A 15326-nucleotide genomic window follows, 5' to 3' on the forward strand; every position below is an offset into this window, starting at 1 on the left:
CCCATTTCTAGTGTTCATTTGAAGTCGCGAAGGCTTAACCTACAACCACAGACAAGAAACGTTTGAAGAGTTTATTTCATTAAGACTTGTTCACATCACAAGTAAGAGCCGGGTATTGGGTTCTGGGCACGAACAACATGTTTGCATCCACTGAAACACGAGTACAGTTATCCGTTTCTTAATCTGAAATTGCATTTGACATCTGAACGACGTACATGGTGTCTTGTCCAACGATAGTGTTGTTTTGGATATTGTATGTGCGCTTCCCGATATAATGCGTATTTCGCAAACAGGTACTCTCACCATAGTTGAGAACTGATCGGGTATGATATCATCCGACCATCTGTTTATTTGGCTAGTTTGGCTCCATATACAAACGTTTTCGTCATGCCAAGGCAACGATGATAGTGAAACTAAGAGCAATGAACATTTCTTAACAACCTAATGTTTTGACATAGTTTGATATCGACAAGAGTACGACTAACGTAACCACGGAAACGTAGTCATCTGGCCTTAAGTCATCACCATGCAGTAGCCAATCACGAATTCCGACCAAAGTGTGATACCCAACTGGCTTTTCGTTAACAGACGTGGTAGAGTGAGTATGGTTTTACGCTGCTTTTAGGAAAATTCCAGCAACACCACGACAGAGGACACGGGCAATAGGCTTCACACACTGTACTCATCTCTGGAATAGAACCCGGGTCTTTGGCGTGGATCAGCAAACGCTAAATCACTAGGGTACCCCACCGCCCAAATGTGGAAGAAATTTCATTCTTTGATTAACGGGACTCGGGGGTAGATACAGCTTTTTTCAGAAAGGTAGGATGCACCTTACTGAGAATTTTGTGTGTGTGTGTGTGCGTGCGTGCGTGCGCGCGCGCGTGCCCGCCTTAGGCAATATGATCTGAAGTTGAATGCAAGTCATTTACGAGATGTTCTTCTTCCTCATCATGCCGAGTGGCAGTGAACATCAGGCTAGAATTCGGCAACCCTATGGACACCTTGCTCATTGGATTCTCTGTGTATACCAAAAATTCAGAACAAGGAAATCTGACCACGATACTTAACAGACGGACTAGAGACAATAGCTTAAACTTGGGACCTATTCGTCTTAACCTCATTCATATTTCTGCTGTAGAGATTCAATGAAAAATGCTTGCAACATAAGGATGTTTACTTTTGCCTTCTTTTCGGTTGCTATTTGGTAGGAGGCCCTGGAGTGTCTTACCTTCGAGCGCCACAACCAGCAACTTCATTCCGCATACACATTGTCACATTGGTGGAAAGTCGTCACAGCAAGGGTTTCCGAGGGTTTAGCGGGAAATACAGAACCACGGATATATATCATTCATGCAGTGGTACCAGTTTCCAGTCTCATTTGTCCTATCCTGTTAATTCACCACCTTCCTTCCACTACCAAACGAGGACACTGGACCCGTTACTTGCTATTGAAATATAGCAAAACACACACTCCGATTTCAAGAGAGTGTCTTCAAACATTAGATAACCTTGCCTCAGTGGACGATTGTTACATTTAATACGAATACGCAATTACTTTCAGTAAGTGGTCAAATTTAACACCTGTATTTGGGACTGAATTTTCTCTGTAAAGTACAGATTCTAGTACTTTTGTTGCATTGAGTCCAATCCAGGATTCGAACCACACACTCAAAGTCATGCACCTAGTCGCCAGCACATAAAGTCAGTCATCGTATCCCAAATATAATATGTTAAATTAAGGTCTATGAATACGCTGATGTAGGAGCACGATGGATCCCGATTTGTGATGGTGGTGACAGGCTGGTGAGCAACAACGTGTCCTCAGTTGCAAGCAGGTAGCTGCAGCTGAAAAAAAACTATCCTCAACTTTTTGATTGACTGTCTTGACTTGACTACCAAGTCAGCCGAGAGAACTAAGTTGTCCTCGTGCCTTTCCTGCTGGCATAACACTGAATGACAGTTATGTTTCATAAGTACAGGGTTGGTCTTAAGTTTAGGGGTCATCTTAAGTGTAGAGTTGACAAGTGTAATGGTGATCCTAAATGTAGCGTTGACCTTAAGTGTGTGGTGCCATGAAGTGTAGGTTTGACCTTAAGTGTTTGGTTCACTTTTCGTGTAGTAGACACCTTTATCGTAGGGCTGACCTTAGGTGTAGGAGTGACCACTAGTGTAGGGTTGACCTTAAGTGTAATCTCAGACTTAAAGTGAGGCGGAGACCTTAAGTGTAGGGGTGATCCTAAGTGTAGGGCCGACCTTAAGTGCGGGGCTGCCATTAAGTGTAGGGGTGACCTTTAGTGTATTAGTCAACTTATGTGTAGGCAGACCTGAAGTATACGGGAGACCTCAAATGTAACTTAGTATATGGTTGATTTCAGTGCAAGACACTGTTCTGTAAACATGTATATCTTCATGTGCATGGTGAGTTTGATCAGTGTTTCTGTGGATACGAGCATGGACGCGGGTGTTGCCGACGTGGTGTGGATCCTCCGTGAAGGTGCTTGTACAGGTCACCTCACTGTGAAAGTGAATAACTTCAGTCCTTCAGTAAAGTTGTGTACATGGGAACACTGAGATTCCGAAGGCTGTGTTCGGTAGCGGGTAGATAACCCATCACGTTGTACAGAGGCTCGCAGATCTTATCAATAACAGCCACTTGACTGTACGACAAAATTGTCCGCCATTTGGAAAGAATTTCCGTGGAGTTCTTGTTGGTGCATAAGGCGTTTCTTCTACAGATGTTGCCACTGGCACTAGTTATATTTTGGACATAACCTTGAATGCTGACAGTTATATTTAAGCCGAGGAATCTATATATCTGTTTTGTCGTCATGAAAGGTTTTTCGGCTAAGTCCTCATATCGAACGGTCAAAATTCGTCCTGGGTAAAATGGTTTTATCTCTGAAGAAACATCCAAATCCCGTTTCACTCTCTGACAGAACTTCTCCGCATGCATGTCCAAGCCATCAAACGAGATCTGTCCCACGTTTTTCTGAGACCTCAGTGTGGCCCTCGGATCCCGTATCAGGTGAATAACTTTTATGTTTTCATGTTTGTTCATGAGGTACCTCATGTCTGTCATGTTGAACCTGATGGTTTTAACACATGATACACGAGACCTGACGCAAGACTGTTCTAACACAGGAAGGCAATCCAGGGTTCCTAGGACCCCAGACTTCCGTTTCCTGCAGTTATGGTAGTCACGTGTGTCAATGCTGTTGGACATGTGACGCTGACTCAGGGTATAAAGGTCAATGCCACGCATGTTACAGGTCAGGAAGTTTTCAAGTGTTTTCTGTGATACTGAAGGCACTCTTGTCGGAAGGCTAGATAAAGAAAACAAAGTGTTGATTAATCCATTTGCATGAATAAACGTTTCTTGTGATTACAAAAGAATTCCCATTTGGGTGAGTGAGAGAAGCAATATTTCAGCCATACCTTGACAAGAATAGTTCATAATTTGTTAATGAATATTATAGATAAATAAAATTTGAAAATAAAGTTAAAGCCTTTTGACGAAGAACAGTAAAACTACTTGTGTACCACAGATATCCATTCAAAAATAGTAATTAACTCTAAAACATTTTAACTAGAAATAATAAGACAATATAAAAACAGGCTATAGATCCTGTAGGAAGAACATCACACTAGGGACCATGGGGACTTACAGTATATTTTCTTCCTGCATGGACCCTAGCTGGATTTACACCATCCAATCAGCTGTTAGCAATTTAGACATAGTTAGCCACACGTTAAAACGACACTATTCTACGAATCAAAAGTGGAAAGTTTACCCGGAATGTTTTGGGAGCTAATACCCTCTCAGGTGGATAATAATCATGCAGTGCTTTAATCGCCCTTGACGATACAGCCACTAAAAATGTTAGCTGCTAATTCAAACTTCCAGTAAAATATTTATCTATTTACAAATCATTTAACAAATCTACTTCTTTTAGAAATGCAATGACTAAATGAGAACTGATATTATTGAAAAGATCCTGCATAGTTCGTGATTTAAAATACTAGTAGTTATCCCTTGTGATGCAATATTCAACACACTCAAGAATTCACATTTGTGACTCGTGGTGATATTCATACCATGTTTCTACTTTCTACATTAACAAATATGACATGTATGACAAACAGTCACTAGTAAGTACTAACCGATTTTTCTTGCCCACTCACGAACTGCATTTATGTTGTCAATCTAAGTTTGAGATAAGAGTTTTTATAACCATTTGTGGATGAAATATTCTTTATTACATATATGCTATCAAACTAGGGGATAACCCAGTTAGAGGGGTATTGTTTAGGAGCCAAACTGTACCTTTGTGTATTGATATAAGGAAAACAGACCAAAAGTCACCAGTCATGAAGGAAGTTGTGACAAGTTATGACGTGCGTTACGGGTTCTTAACGTTTCATAGTCACTAATTAGCTGACTATAGTCCACAACGAGCAAGTGCGACAACGGTCCTGTCAAAGGCGACAACTGGTGCACAATTAGATTGGTTTCATGAGATTGACAGAAAGAATTTGGTCGGTATGCCTCTCAAATTGAGTTTTGAGTTGCAGGATGGCGCCACAAGAGAACAAGGAGCTCGAATAATTAATGAATACCTCCAAAAGGCGAGCGTAAATAGAGGATACTAAACGACCTTCCGTGTAATACCATTTTTATTAAACGAGTTAATGATTTGGTATCAAACGAGCGAAAGCGAGTTTCATACCAAATCTTTAACGAGTTTAATGAAAATGGTATTTCACGGAAGCGAGTTTAGTATTCTGTTTATTACTCGCTAACATAAGTTGACAGAAACTGCGGCGAAATTGCCTACAGTGTGAGGACACTCAGCTTTCAAGTCAAGCAAGGTCTAGTAAAATCGCGACATCAACATTAGCATTGAGCAAAACGTTGAACCATTTTGACGTCATACGTCAAGCGGTATTACACTAGTGTAATATTGAAGTGAAAATATTACACTATCTTCAACGGGCGAGTAATAAAGCACTTTACCATGTCAAGCACTAGTTCAAACTTGTCACCCATCGAACATAACTGGAATATCACCGACCACATTCCTCTGTAGGAAGAATGGGACGGAACGAACCTGACATTGGGGTTGTATCGAGATTAGAAGCGAAAGTAACGTGTTTGACCTTTCATGCCAATGGCCTGATGGACAGACAGGCGTTTGGGTCAGTCGTCTAACAGACTGTACAGTCAACTGAAGTTTAACGACCAATGCAATGTCCCCTTTGCCATGTAAACTATTTATCTCACTTCGTAACACACATACCTCTCATTGAGGAACATAAGATTCACTTTTCCCTTGTGGAGACGCTCTATAGAGTGAAGTGGTTCAAACACGTAGAAGACATCCGGATGGTTCTGGATGACATCACCGGTGAATGTGGACCCGCTGCGCATGTACGTCAGAAGAACTACCATCGTCTTCTTTCCTGTGGTTTTAATGCCTGGAGTGCAAATAGAGACACGTTGGTGTTGACATACGGTGTAGTGTCGGATATATGGCCAGTAGCGTGACTGTTCATAACTTGACTATGGAGAAAGAAAACCCTCGCCATAAGCACTACGTGGTGTTTCTGTGGAGGCACCAGACCGATGCACTCCCATAGCTCATCAGCTGTTATTTCCTCACAGGCGTACCTTGTGGAGTTTGTTCCAGAACGATACATAGAGGTGTCTTCTTTAACTACTGTATTGTCTACGCCAGAATTCTGGCAATTCCAACCAAATCTTCCTTGTTCCGATTCATCCACCATTTATACGCACTCTTTCTCTGGCTCAAATCTAAACATTCGTTCAACATTCGCTCCCAATAAGAAATCAATGTCACAACAAAACATGCCCCTGAGTCATACATATAAGATAAAGCTTTACGTTTCTCTGTGTTTTCAATCGTTAGATTTCCCGCTGACACTGACTCGAGCACACCCTCAGTCGTCGGAAGATATCCTGTAATTTGAAATTGAAAGCTGAGTTTGGGTATTTTGGACACTGTCGAAACATTTACAATTCCCAATACAGTCTTGTTATATGGAGTTCTATATAATAACAAAATAACATGCCATTTGAACCATTTGTATAGCTGTATATTGACTTAATCGTTTTCACAGCAAAACAAACAAAAGAATAAATTCAAATGCTATAGCTGTATGAAACAGAACATCTGGGATAAAACTGCAAGGTAATATCTTACTATACTGTGTTTGCTTCACATAAAGGGTTAAAGCCAGGCCGACAGCCAAAAACATCAGTAGTTTCATAAGTCGCCCGCATCGGATCATTGTCAGTTTGTCCGTCTTCTGTAAGTTGAAGCAGACAATACTCTTTAACACATCTACAGGTGGTGTGTGTGGACCTCTGGAACAGAACACAGAACACCAAGGCCTAGAATGACTTTTATCCAAATGGTTTCATATTAACGTCTTAGCAGAGCTATAACTGACAGCTATACTTGTCTGTCCCATAATTGGACAAAATGCAGAAGTGGACTTAAACTGGGTAATATATACTGAACATCATTGAAAACGCACCACCTGTAAATTTTGAAATAAGGCAATAGAATCTTTTGGAAATGGAAAATTAATGGTGGGAATTTTGATAATAACACACTAGATCGTAAATAACGCTCTACAGTAAAAAACGGATCGTTCGAACACATCATCGAACACATCACATGAAAACAACAAAATTCATGCACATCACACACGAAGGGCACAAATTGCATGCAGAAAGCATGCTGTTCAGGGGTATAAATGACCTTCGGCACAAAACCGTTCTCATTTTCGCAGTACTTTCGTAAGTAAAGTTTTTTCGCCATGCCAAGATTGTCACCAGAGGAACGAGAACAGGCCTTGGGTATGTTGCAGGTCGGCGCTTCAAGCAGAAACATTGCACGACGATTTGGGTGTCATCATTCGACCATTCTGAGGCTTGCTAACAGATACCAACAAACAGGAACCAGCAGGGACCGGCAACGCCCAGGTCAGGCACGTGTTACCACCCCTCGTCAAGATCGAGACATTGTACGGCGCCACATTCGGGATCGAACCTTGCCCGCTGCCAGAACCGCCAACGCTGTCCAGGGTCGACGTGGTTTGATCAGCGCTTCCACCGTCCGACGCCGTCTCCGTGCGGCAGGGTTACGCTGTCGACGCCTTTACGTTGGACCCATCCTGACTGACAGGCATCGCAGTGAACGCCGACAATGGGCTGAACAGCATCGTGTGTGGTTGTTACGACGTTGGCATGGTGTGGTGTTCTCCGACGAGTCGCGTTTTCACTTGCGAAATGCTGACGGGCGTCTACGGGTATGGCGTCGACGGGGTGAACGTTATCATCAGGATTGTGCTGTGCAAACCGATCGGTGGGGCGGAGGCAGCATTATGGTGTGGGGAGGGATAAGTTATCACCACAGAACCTCTCTGATTGTTTGTCGTGGCAGAGTGAATGCCGTTTACTACCGTGACAACATTCTTCAGAACAACGTCGTTCCCTTCTTTCACCAGCATCAAGATCTGCACACATTTCAACATGACAGTGCACGAGCCCACACTGCACGTGTTTCGATACAGTATCTGGCTAACAACAACATTCCTCTACTTCATTGGCCTGCATTGTCACCAGATTTGTCACCCATCGAACACTTGTGGGATTACATCGGCCAACGCCTCGCACGTCGTCCGCAGATCAACAACCTTGGGGAACTCGACAATGCCTTGCAGCAAGAGTGGAATGCAGTGCCTCAGGACTTTATTCAGAGACTTATCCGTTCAATGAGGAGACGTTGCACAGCTTGTGTTGCTGCTAACTGGGGTCATACACGCTACTGACTTCCATTTTGACCCCATCTCTATTTCATTGTCAGCTGCATTAAATCTTCACTGTTTTGCTTGATTGTTTTTTGCTTCTTTTCTTTATCAAACATTGGTCTACACAAATATGTAAAATTTACATAGATTGCTCACTTCTGCTCTTAGAAATCCACAATTTTAGGGGTGGTGCGTTTTCAATGATGTTCAGTATATTTTGGTTAATATTGACTCTTTTAATTTAAAAGCTTTCGTGGAATACAACCAAAGCGGCTTTAATATGCAACTATTTGTATAAACCAATTGAAACCTGAACATTTCATTGGGATTCTTGATCTCACAAACGTTGCCTAATGAAGTAAAGACCATAGTTGATGAATGCATACATACGCCCTCTGCTAGGGAGGATTATAATGACATGTCTTCTATTCCTGACCTTCATGACGCTCTTAAACACAATTGTGTTGATGCATTATTCTGTGGACACTTTAAACAACATGTCAGAACATGCAGTAAAGCAGATGATTCAATATTCGTTGAGTTTAGTGAAAATGGAACATGGCAAAAAACAGCGAAGCACAATGTTGCTAAAACACATCAGCACCATGTTTGATTCAAACGATCGATTTCAACAGCATGTGCATGTGGAAGACAGGCTTCCCACTAGTGTATGTTGAAACATCTCCTTTCACAGAATAAAGACGCTGTATATCCATAAAAAGCCCCTTCATATCTTTATCACTCCAACTACTAATATGCCCATCAAGCAAGCAGAAGCGTAGTATTGTGAAATGAACATGGGATATTTTTGTACTGTAGTACTGTGGGAAATAGAAAAATATGTTTTTCACGTTTATCTGTTCATTTATATAGTTGATATGCGAAAGTGTGAAATATCTGTTGAAGTAGGTTCGACCTAAATACAGTTCCAGTGGTAGGGAGACAGGAAACGTGCAAACATGGACTATACTTATGAAGGTTAGTGCAGAAATGGACAAAGCGGATTGTCTGTAACAGACCAAAACGACCTATTTGTAACAGACCATGGCTTTATGCACATTTGTGTGCGATGATATTGTATTACAAATGACAGCTTTTAAATCCCCATTATGAATTTTGACCTAGCTTCATTACGACAGCTGTCATAAAAAATAATAACTTTCATGCTGAGTGAGAGTGAGTGAGTTCCGTTTCACGCCGCACTCAGCAATATTCCAGATATGTAGCGGCGGTCTGTAATGATACTAACCAAATAATCCAGTGATCAACACCATGAGCATCGATCTGCACAATTGGGGACCGATGACATGTGTCAACCAAGACAGCCAGTCTGAACACCCGATTACGTTAGTTGCCTCTTCCGAAAAGCATAGTCGCCTTTTATGGAAAACATAAAAGCTGAAACTATTAAGGATGTAGCTACCATGGAGTCTGACTATCACGAAACAGAGAAACAGGTAGGAGGGGTCGTCTCAAAAGCAAAATTAGGACGTGTAAAGCAGTCGATGATTGGGGACGGGCAAGGGGGCAACGGTACCCCCGTCTTTTTTCTGTTACCCACAATACTACATGGAAGTACACGGCATGTCCTGTCATATACAACAATATGCAGTCCTGTCGATCTTAGGGTGGTCATGCCACTTCTATATTAAAGACGATGCTCTTCTGTGGGTATCAGGTTTCATACTCCTTTACATATCTTAACATAAACTTCCTGAAAAAAGGAACGTAAGATGTTAATCGATAAATAAGACATATTCAACACAAATGAAAAAAGCACCAGATATATTTGAGATGACTCCCTGGTCCAGTAGGCAGCGCATGCAGTTCATGCCAGGTGAGTCATCGTTATACCTGAGCGACGTAATTGCCATCTGTAGTCTGATCTATTGTTTTTCGCATTTATTCGTATTATTTTTACCGGATTGTACGCGTAAATATGCTTTTCTGGATATCCTCTAAATGCTCAGTTGCCGAAGTGAGTTATTTCGACACTTCCTGTTTACAGTTCTGTAAATTTTAGGGATACAGAGTAATGGGCTAAAAACAAGGTTTTATTCATTTTCGACAGTACTCTAAATGAAGGTCTATAGTAACTGTTATGTTTGTAGAAAACCGCCGCCCAAACTATGTACCTACTCCGTGGTGCCTAATTCCATTGTTCGATGACGCCTTATAACCTCAGACAACACAATGCCCCATCTTACCAATTACAAAAAAAGAACAAAACACACAACCACTTTACATTACTGAAGCGAAGGTTCTTGCGCACTATTGTCAAGCCATATACTATATGTACATAACCCCGTCAGTTATTGCAATGTGATCACACATCGTTACACATAGTTCAACAAGAGCAGATTGGCCTGTTGTAGAAGAATGATATGGGGAAACCTGAGTGTGTCTAATCAGGGATATTGATGCCATACAGCCTTATCAGAATTTCCTCAGCTGTTATGATATGCACCCACCTAATTGCTCTGATATAAATATACTCACCACCAAAAGAAACGTGAAGTTTGAAATGATGATACTGACAATTAGTGAAAACATGGCATTTTTCTACAAACTGTGCGCAAGAGACAGCGATAACTCGAAAGGAAGCGGTAAATAAATATGGAAACCACCTAACGAATTACGAATCGCCAGTTGCGATGGACAGCACGTCTATGTCGTGACGTCAAACATAAACCAACGTATGGTCGACGACAACGTAAACCAATCTGAGCAAGATGGTGACGTACAGTATTGTCGCTGTTGTGTCTGTTGTGTCTTCCTTTGGTGTAACGGGCTGTTGTGGTAGCTGGTATGCCGCGATTTCGCAAATGGGATCACAATGTAACTTTTTTTTAATATCAGATGTTTATTCAGTAGTTTTTGGGCCTTAAGGCCTATGATACAGTTGATACATTAATAATTACATAAACATTTGAGTTTGCCATAGATCTTACTTTGAATATTTCAGTGAGATATATAGCTGTTAGATATTGTACATTACTGTTGCGTCATATGAAAATTGCCTGAATGGTTAGTGGTCCTCTGTATACTGATTGTAACTTCTGTAGATATTGAGTTCTGGCTGGAGTATACAACCATAAAAATATATGGCTCTCGTCTTCATTGAGGTTATGATTACAAAATTCACCGATGGGGTTGATCGCCGTTGTATCTTTATTGGTCCTTAGCTTGTTCATCTTGAAGTTTGTCAGTGAAGCTCTAAATTTGAAATAGGCTTTTTTTAGCAGCCTGTTCCTGATGTTCGTGATATACGATTCTCTTTCCAGTGAAAACCGAACTGAAGCTAGTGGGTAAGCAAACTTGAACTGTTTATCTCATGATGCCAGGTTTGGAGTGATATATCTTTGAGGCGCTGTTTTAAACATGATAAGATAATATTTATATCTCCGACATCCTGTGCGATCCATACATGTGAAAATCCAATCTTGAACAATATTTCTCTAATATCATAAGTCCAGTTTCTTTTTCCGGTTTCATCGAGAGATTTAAGCATTCGGTAACATTGGTGTGCGTGGCGATCGATTGTCGTTCGTAGAACCTTTATCCAGAACGTTATGGGCTTTACTTCAAAAATTGGATGTCTCCAAATTTTCCGACTTTGAGAAGGTGCTTAAAGTAATTTGTCTGTACTGTCTCACTTAAAAAGCTGAGTACTTGCTTCTCCACACTTCTGCACCATATACGAGTATTGGTGAAACTTTAGTGTCATATATAGTACATGCAGTTGAAAACACCATTTCTTAATTTTTCTGTAGGAATCTATTTATTGCGAGGCATGCCTTGCTAGCTTGCGGTGCGAGATTGCCACATGCTTTTGTCCATACCAGTCGAGATGAGAAGATAAGTCCAAGGTATTTGTAGTAGGTGTCGGTTTCGATAGGCAGTCATTTGTAAGTCCATTTTTCATCCTTTGCTTGTTTTCCACCGTTTCTAAAAACTAGAGTCTTGGATTTATTCAGTTGTAGTCCTGATTCTGAAGTGTAGGATTCCAGTACCGTAAGCTGTCTTTGTAAAGCGATGCTAAACGAGAATAACACAACATCATTCGCAAAAAGTAAAAGCATTAAGTCTTCAATATCTTCGGTGACGATTTTTCCACTTGTACATGATCTATACATGGCTGTTACAAGATCAGTTATGTATAATATAAATAACACTGGGTTGAGAATGCAGCCTTGTCGAACCCCAGCAGATGTTGAGAATATTTCAGTTGCCTTTCCTTGCACCTTCACGCACGCATTGACAGATGAATACATGCTCTTAAGAAGATTAATGAATTTTCCATGGCATCCTTTTTGGAGCAAAAGAGTCACAATGTAGCGGTCTTACCCGTATGACTTTACACGAGAGTGGTCAACGACGGTATTTGTCTGCTGATTGCGGTCAAGCAGTCTGTAGATGGTGGATTGATGTGTTCCTAAATGCCTGGCGACGAGTCGGATGCTCCAACCTGCCTCAATATTCCCTGTTGTCCCCTGACGCTCGTTCGCACTTACACGTGACACGCTCACATGTCAATGCACACGTTAAACAGTATTCATTTCCTGAGACGCATAGCAATAAGTAGAACATCATGCAGAGTATGCAGTTCTAACTCACGACCTGCCCTTGCCAGGACACAATGAAAACCACTAAGTTAACATTGTCGTGCTGTTTGACGCCACGTATGCTGTGTTTGTGGTGAACAATGTTTTTCGTTTCCCCTGGAGAACAGTATTAACGGAATCAATAACATATTCAACATAGTGGATTTACGTCACAGTAGATATTGATGAATTTCGCGTTTCTTTTGGCGATCAGTATATGTTTTATTAAGTTGTAGAGGCGTCTCCCCCATCTTGGATGATCTCTTCATTTCTTCAACTCTGATGACCTACGCTTGACAATGGCAAAGGATCATATCACAAGACTATCATATCACCAGACTAGTAATCTATCAACTACGATTACAACTATCATATCACCAGACTAGTAATCTATCAGCTACGATTACAGCTATCACATCACCAGACTAGGAATCTATCAGCTACGATTACAACTATCACATCACCAAACTAGTAATCTATCAGCTACGATTACAACAATCACATCACCAGACTAGTAATCTATCAGCTACGATTACAATTATCATATCACCAGACTAGTAATCTATCAGCTACGAGTACAACTATCACATCACCAGACTAGTTATCTATCAGCTACGATTACAGCTATCACATCACCAGACTAGGAATCTATCAGCTACGATTACAGCTATCATATCACCAGACTAGTTATCTATCAGCTACGATTACAGCTATCACATCACCAGACTAGGAATCTATCAGCTACGATTACAGCTATCACATCACCAGACTAGTATTCTATCAGCTACGATTACAACTATCTCATCACCAGACTGGTAATCTATCAGCTACGACTACAACTATCACATCACCAGACTAGTAATATCTATCAGCTACGATTACAATTATCACATCACCAGACTAGGAATCTATCAGCTACGATTACAACTATCCCATCACCAGACTAGGAATCTATCAGCTACAATTACAACTATCACATCACCAGACTAGTAACCTATCAGCTACGATTACAACTATCACATCACCAGACTGGTAGTCTATCAGCTACGATTACAACTATCACATCACCAGACTAGTGATCTATCAGCTACGATTACAGCTATCACATCACCAGACTAGTAATCTATCAGCTACGATTACAACTATCCCATCACCAGACTAGTAATCTATCAGCTACGATTACAACTATCCCATCACCAGACTAGTAATCTATCAGCTACGATTACAACTATCACATCACCAGACTAGTGGTCTATCAGCTACGATTACAGCTATCATATCACCAGAAGCTCCATATTAACCAAATACATTTCCACTCTAATAATGCCGAACATTATAATTAACCATTATGTGAGGATTTGACAAAGGCTGATGACACATTAAAGTTCTTCTACCAGAATTTTCACTTTTAGACCTGTTATAAATATTTGTCAGTATTTCCTCATGATAGTCTTAGCTCATTCCTGACAGGAACATGCCATCTTTCCCAAATCCTTATATACTAATCTTTCTAACTAATATCCGGCATCAAGTAGCATTGACTGCAAAACTAGACACATGTGATCAATGGGCCCATAGTTTGGTATCTGGAATCTCAATGTCTGATAATGGAAAGTCCGTTTAGTTTTAGACATCAGTGGAACAATATCGATCATCTTATAAGACCGGAACCGTTTGCTGCAATGGGTTTACTTACAGACAAAACGATATAGCTATGAGGATGACACCAATGGAAGAATGATATTATTCAAACGATCCTCAATCTGAACATTCATGGTCACTTGCCTCATGAGGTCACGCAAGTTTGTAAAAGACAGAATGGGTTCAACAATATGGTTTCACTAGCTACTCTTATAGTGTGAAAATGCGCGGTATTTCAAGGAGTTTGATATAAAATATTGCTTAGTCATTATTTGTTGATGGCTTTTATCATTTTTTATTGACGGCACAAATATACCATGTAGTGGTACAAATATGTACACTATCGAAAGATGCATACAGCTTGGTCACACGAAGTATCGACAAAGAGCTTGCTTTATATTTGTTTATACACGTGTTCATGTTTGTAATAAATGGAAAACATATAATGATGAAAACGTTTATTCTTCGATAAAACCTAAATCAAAGTGTCCAGTCAGACCAGAATTTTACGAAATAATATTTGACAAATAATTACCTTTTATCCCCCATTTTCCAAATATTAATATACATGTTTAGAATGTCGCGTTATACTAGAGGTAGTTTCACTGACCCAAAGGGTTGGAAGTCCGAAACATTTCCTCCATCACTACAGAGGATTTAAAATTACGACTGTTCAATTAGTACATTCCACTTTCAGGAGTTCAACACTTTGCACCAACAACGTGTTAGATTATGTCTTGGTGCAGTTGGAACTTTCCGAAATTGTATATGCTGAAGAATAAACACTGTCCTGATGTCAGAAGGATAAAACTGCCACTGAAATAAGTAACTAACGTTTTATCATTTAATCAGATCCTGCAATTTTAGCCATTTTTATCACACTTTATGTGCTAAGAAACCTTAATCAGTTATTCCATTGGCCATCCGTATTTACAAAATATATTACAGAGGAGAAATTAAAACGGTTCTGCTGATTCAGAAATGCCCGAAGTGCCCTCGTCCAGAAATTATACCTCCATGTATAGGCTATACAAACATTGGGAGATAGAAATGTTGACACGTTGTCGGTTGCAGCTGAAGTATTTGGACATGCTGAACCAAATACAAGTTCATCCAGAACAGGGCAGTGGTGTAGCATTGTGGTAGAAGCGCCCGCTCGTCCCACAGCAGACCTGGGTTCGATTCTCCACATGGGTACAATGTGAAAAGCGGATTTCTGCTTTTCCCCGCCGTGCTATTGTT

At 40.7% G+C, this 15326-nt stretch overlaps 1 protein-coding gene across 2 annotated transcripts in view; it reads right to left on the reverse strand.

Annotated features, from left to right (window-relative positions):
* Window positions 1–1479: 1479 nt before the first annotated feature.
* The window catches only part of LOC137272196 (carbohydrate sulfotransferase 6-like), a 30318-nt gene continuing 16471 nt past the window's right edge, over window positions 1480–15326 (reverse strand). Inside the window, exons 2-5 of one of the 2 annotated variants that reach the window (XM_067804549.1) lie at window positions 6225–6330; window positions 5906–5980; window positions 5301–5478; window positions 1480–3326 (exon numbers count right to left, since the gene is read on the reverse strand). In XM_067804549.1, the coding sequence (XP_067660650.1) occupies window positions 2537–3326; window positions 5301–5478; window positions 5906–5980; window positions 6225–6312 (1131 nt within the window). In that variant the 5' untranslated portion in view covers window positions 6313–6330 and the 3' untranslated portion in view covers window positions 1480–2536. Of the gene's footprint in view, window positions 3327–5300; window positions 5479–5905; window positions 5981–6224; window positions 6389–15326 lie in introns of both variants that reach the window. The other variant, XM_067804548.1, reaches the window with a different exon arrangement.

The sequence above is a fragment of the Haliotis asinina genome, chromosome 2 (genome assembly GCF_037392515.1).
Source record: "Haliotis asinina isolate JCU_RB_2024 chromosome 2, JCU_Hal_asi_v2, whole genome shotgun sequence".
Lineage (NCBI taxonomy): Eukaryota > Metazoa > Mollusca > Gastropoda > Lepetellida > Haliotidae > Haliotis > Haliotis asinina.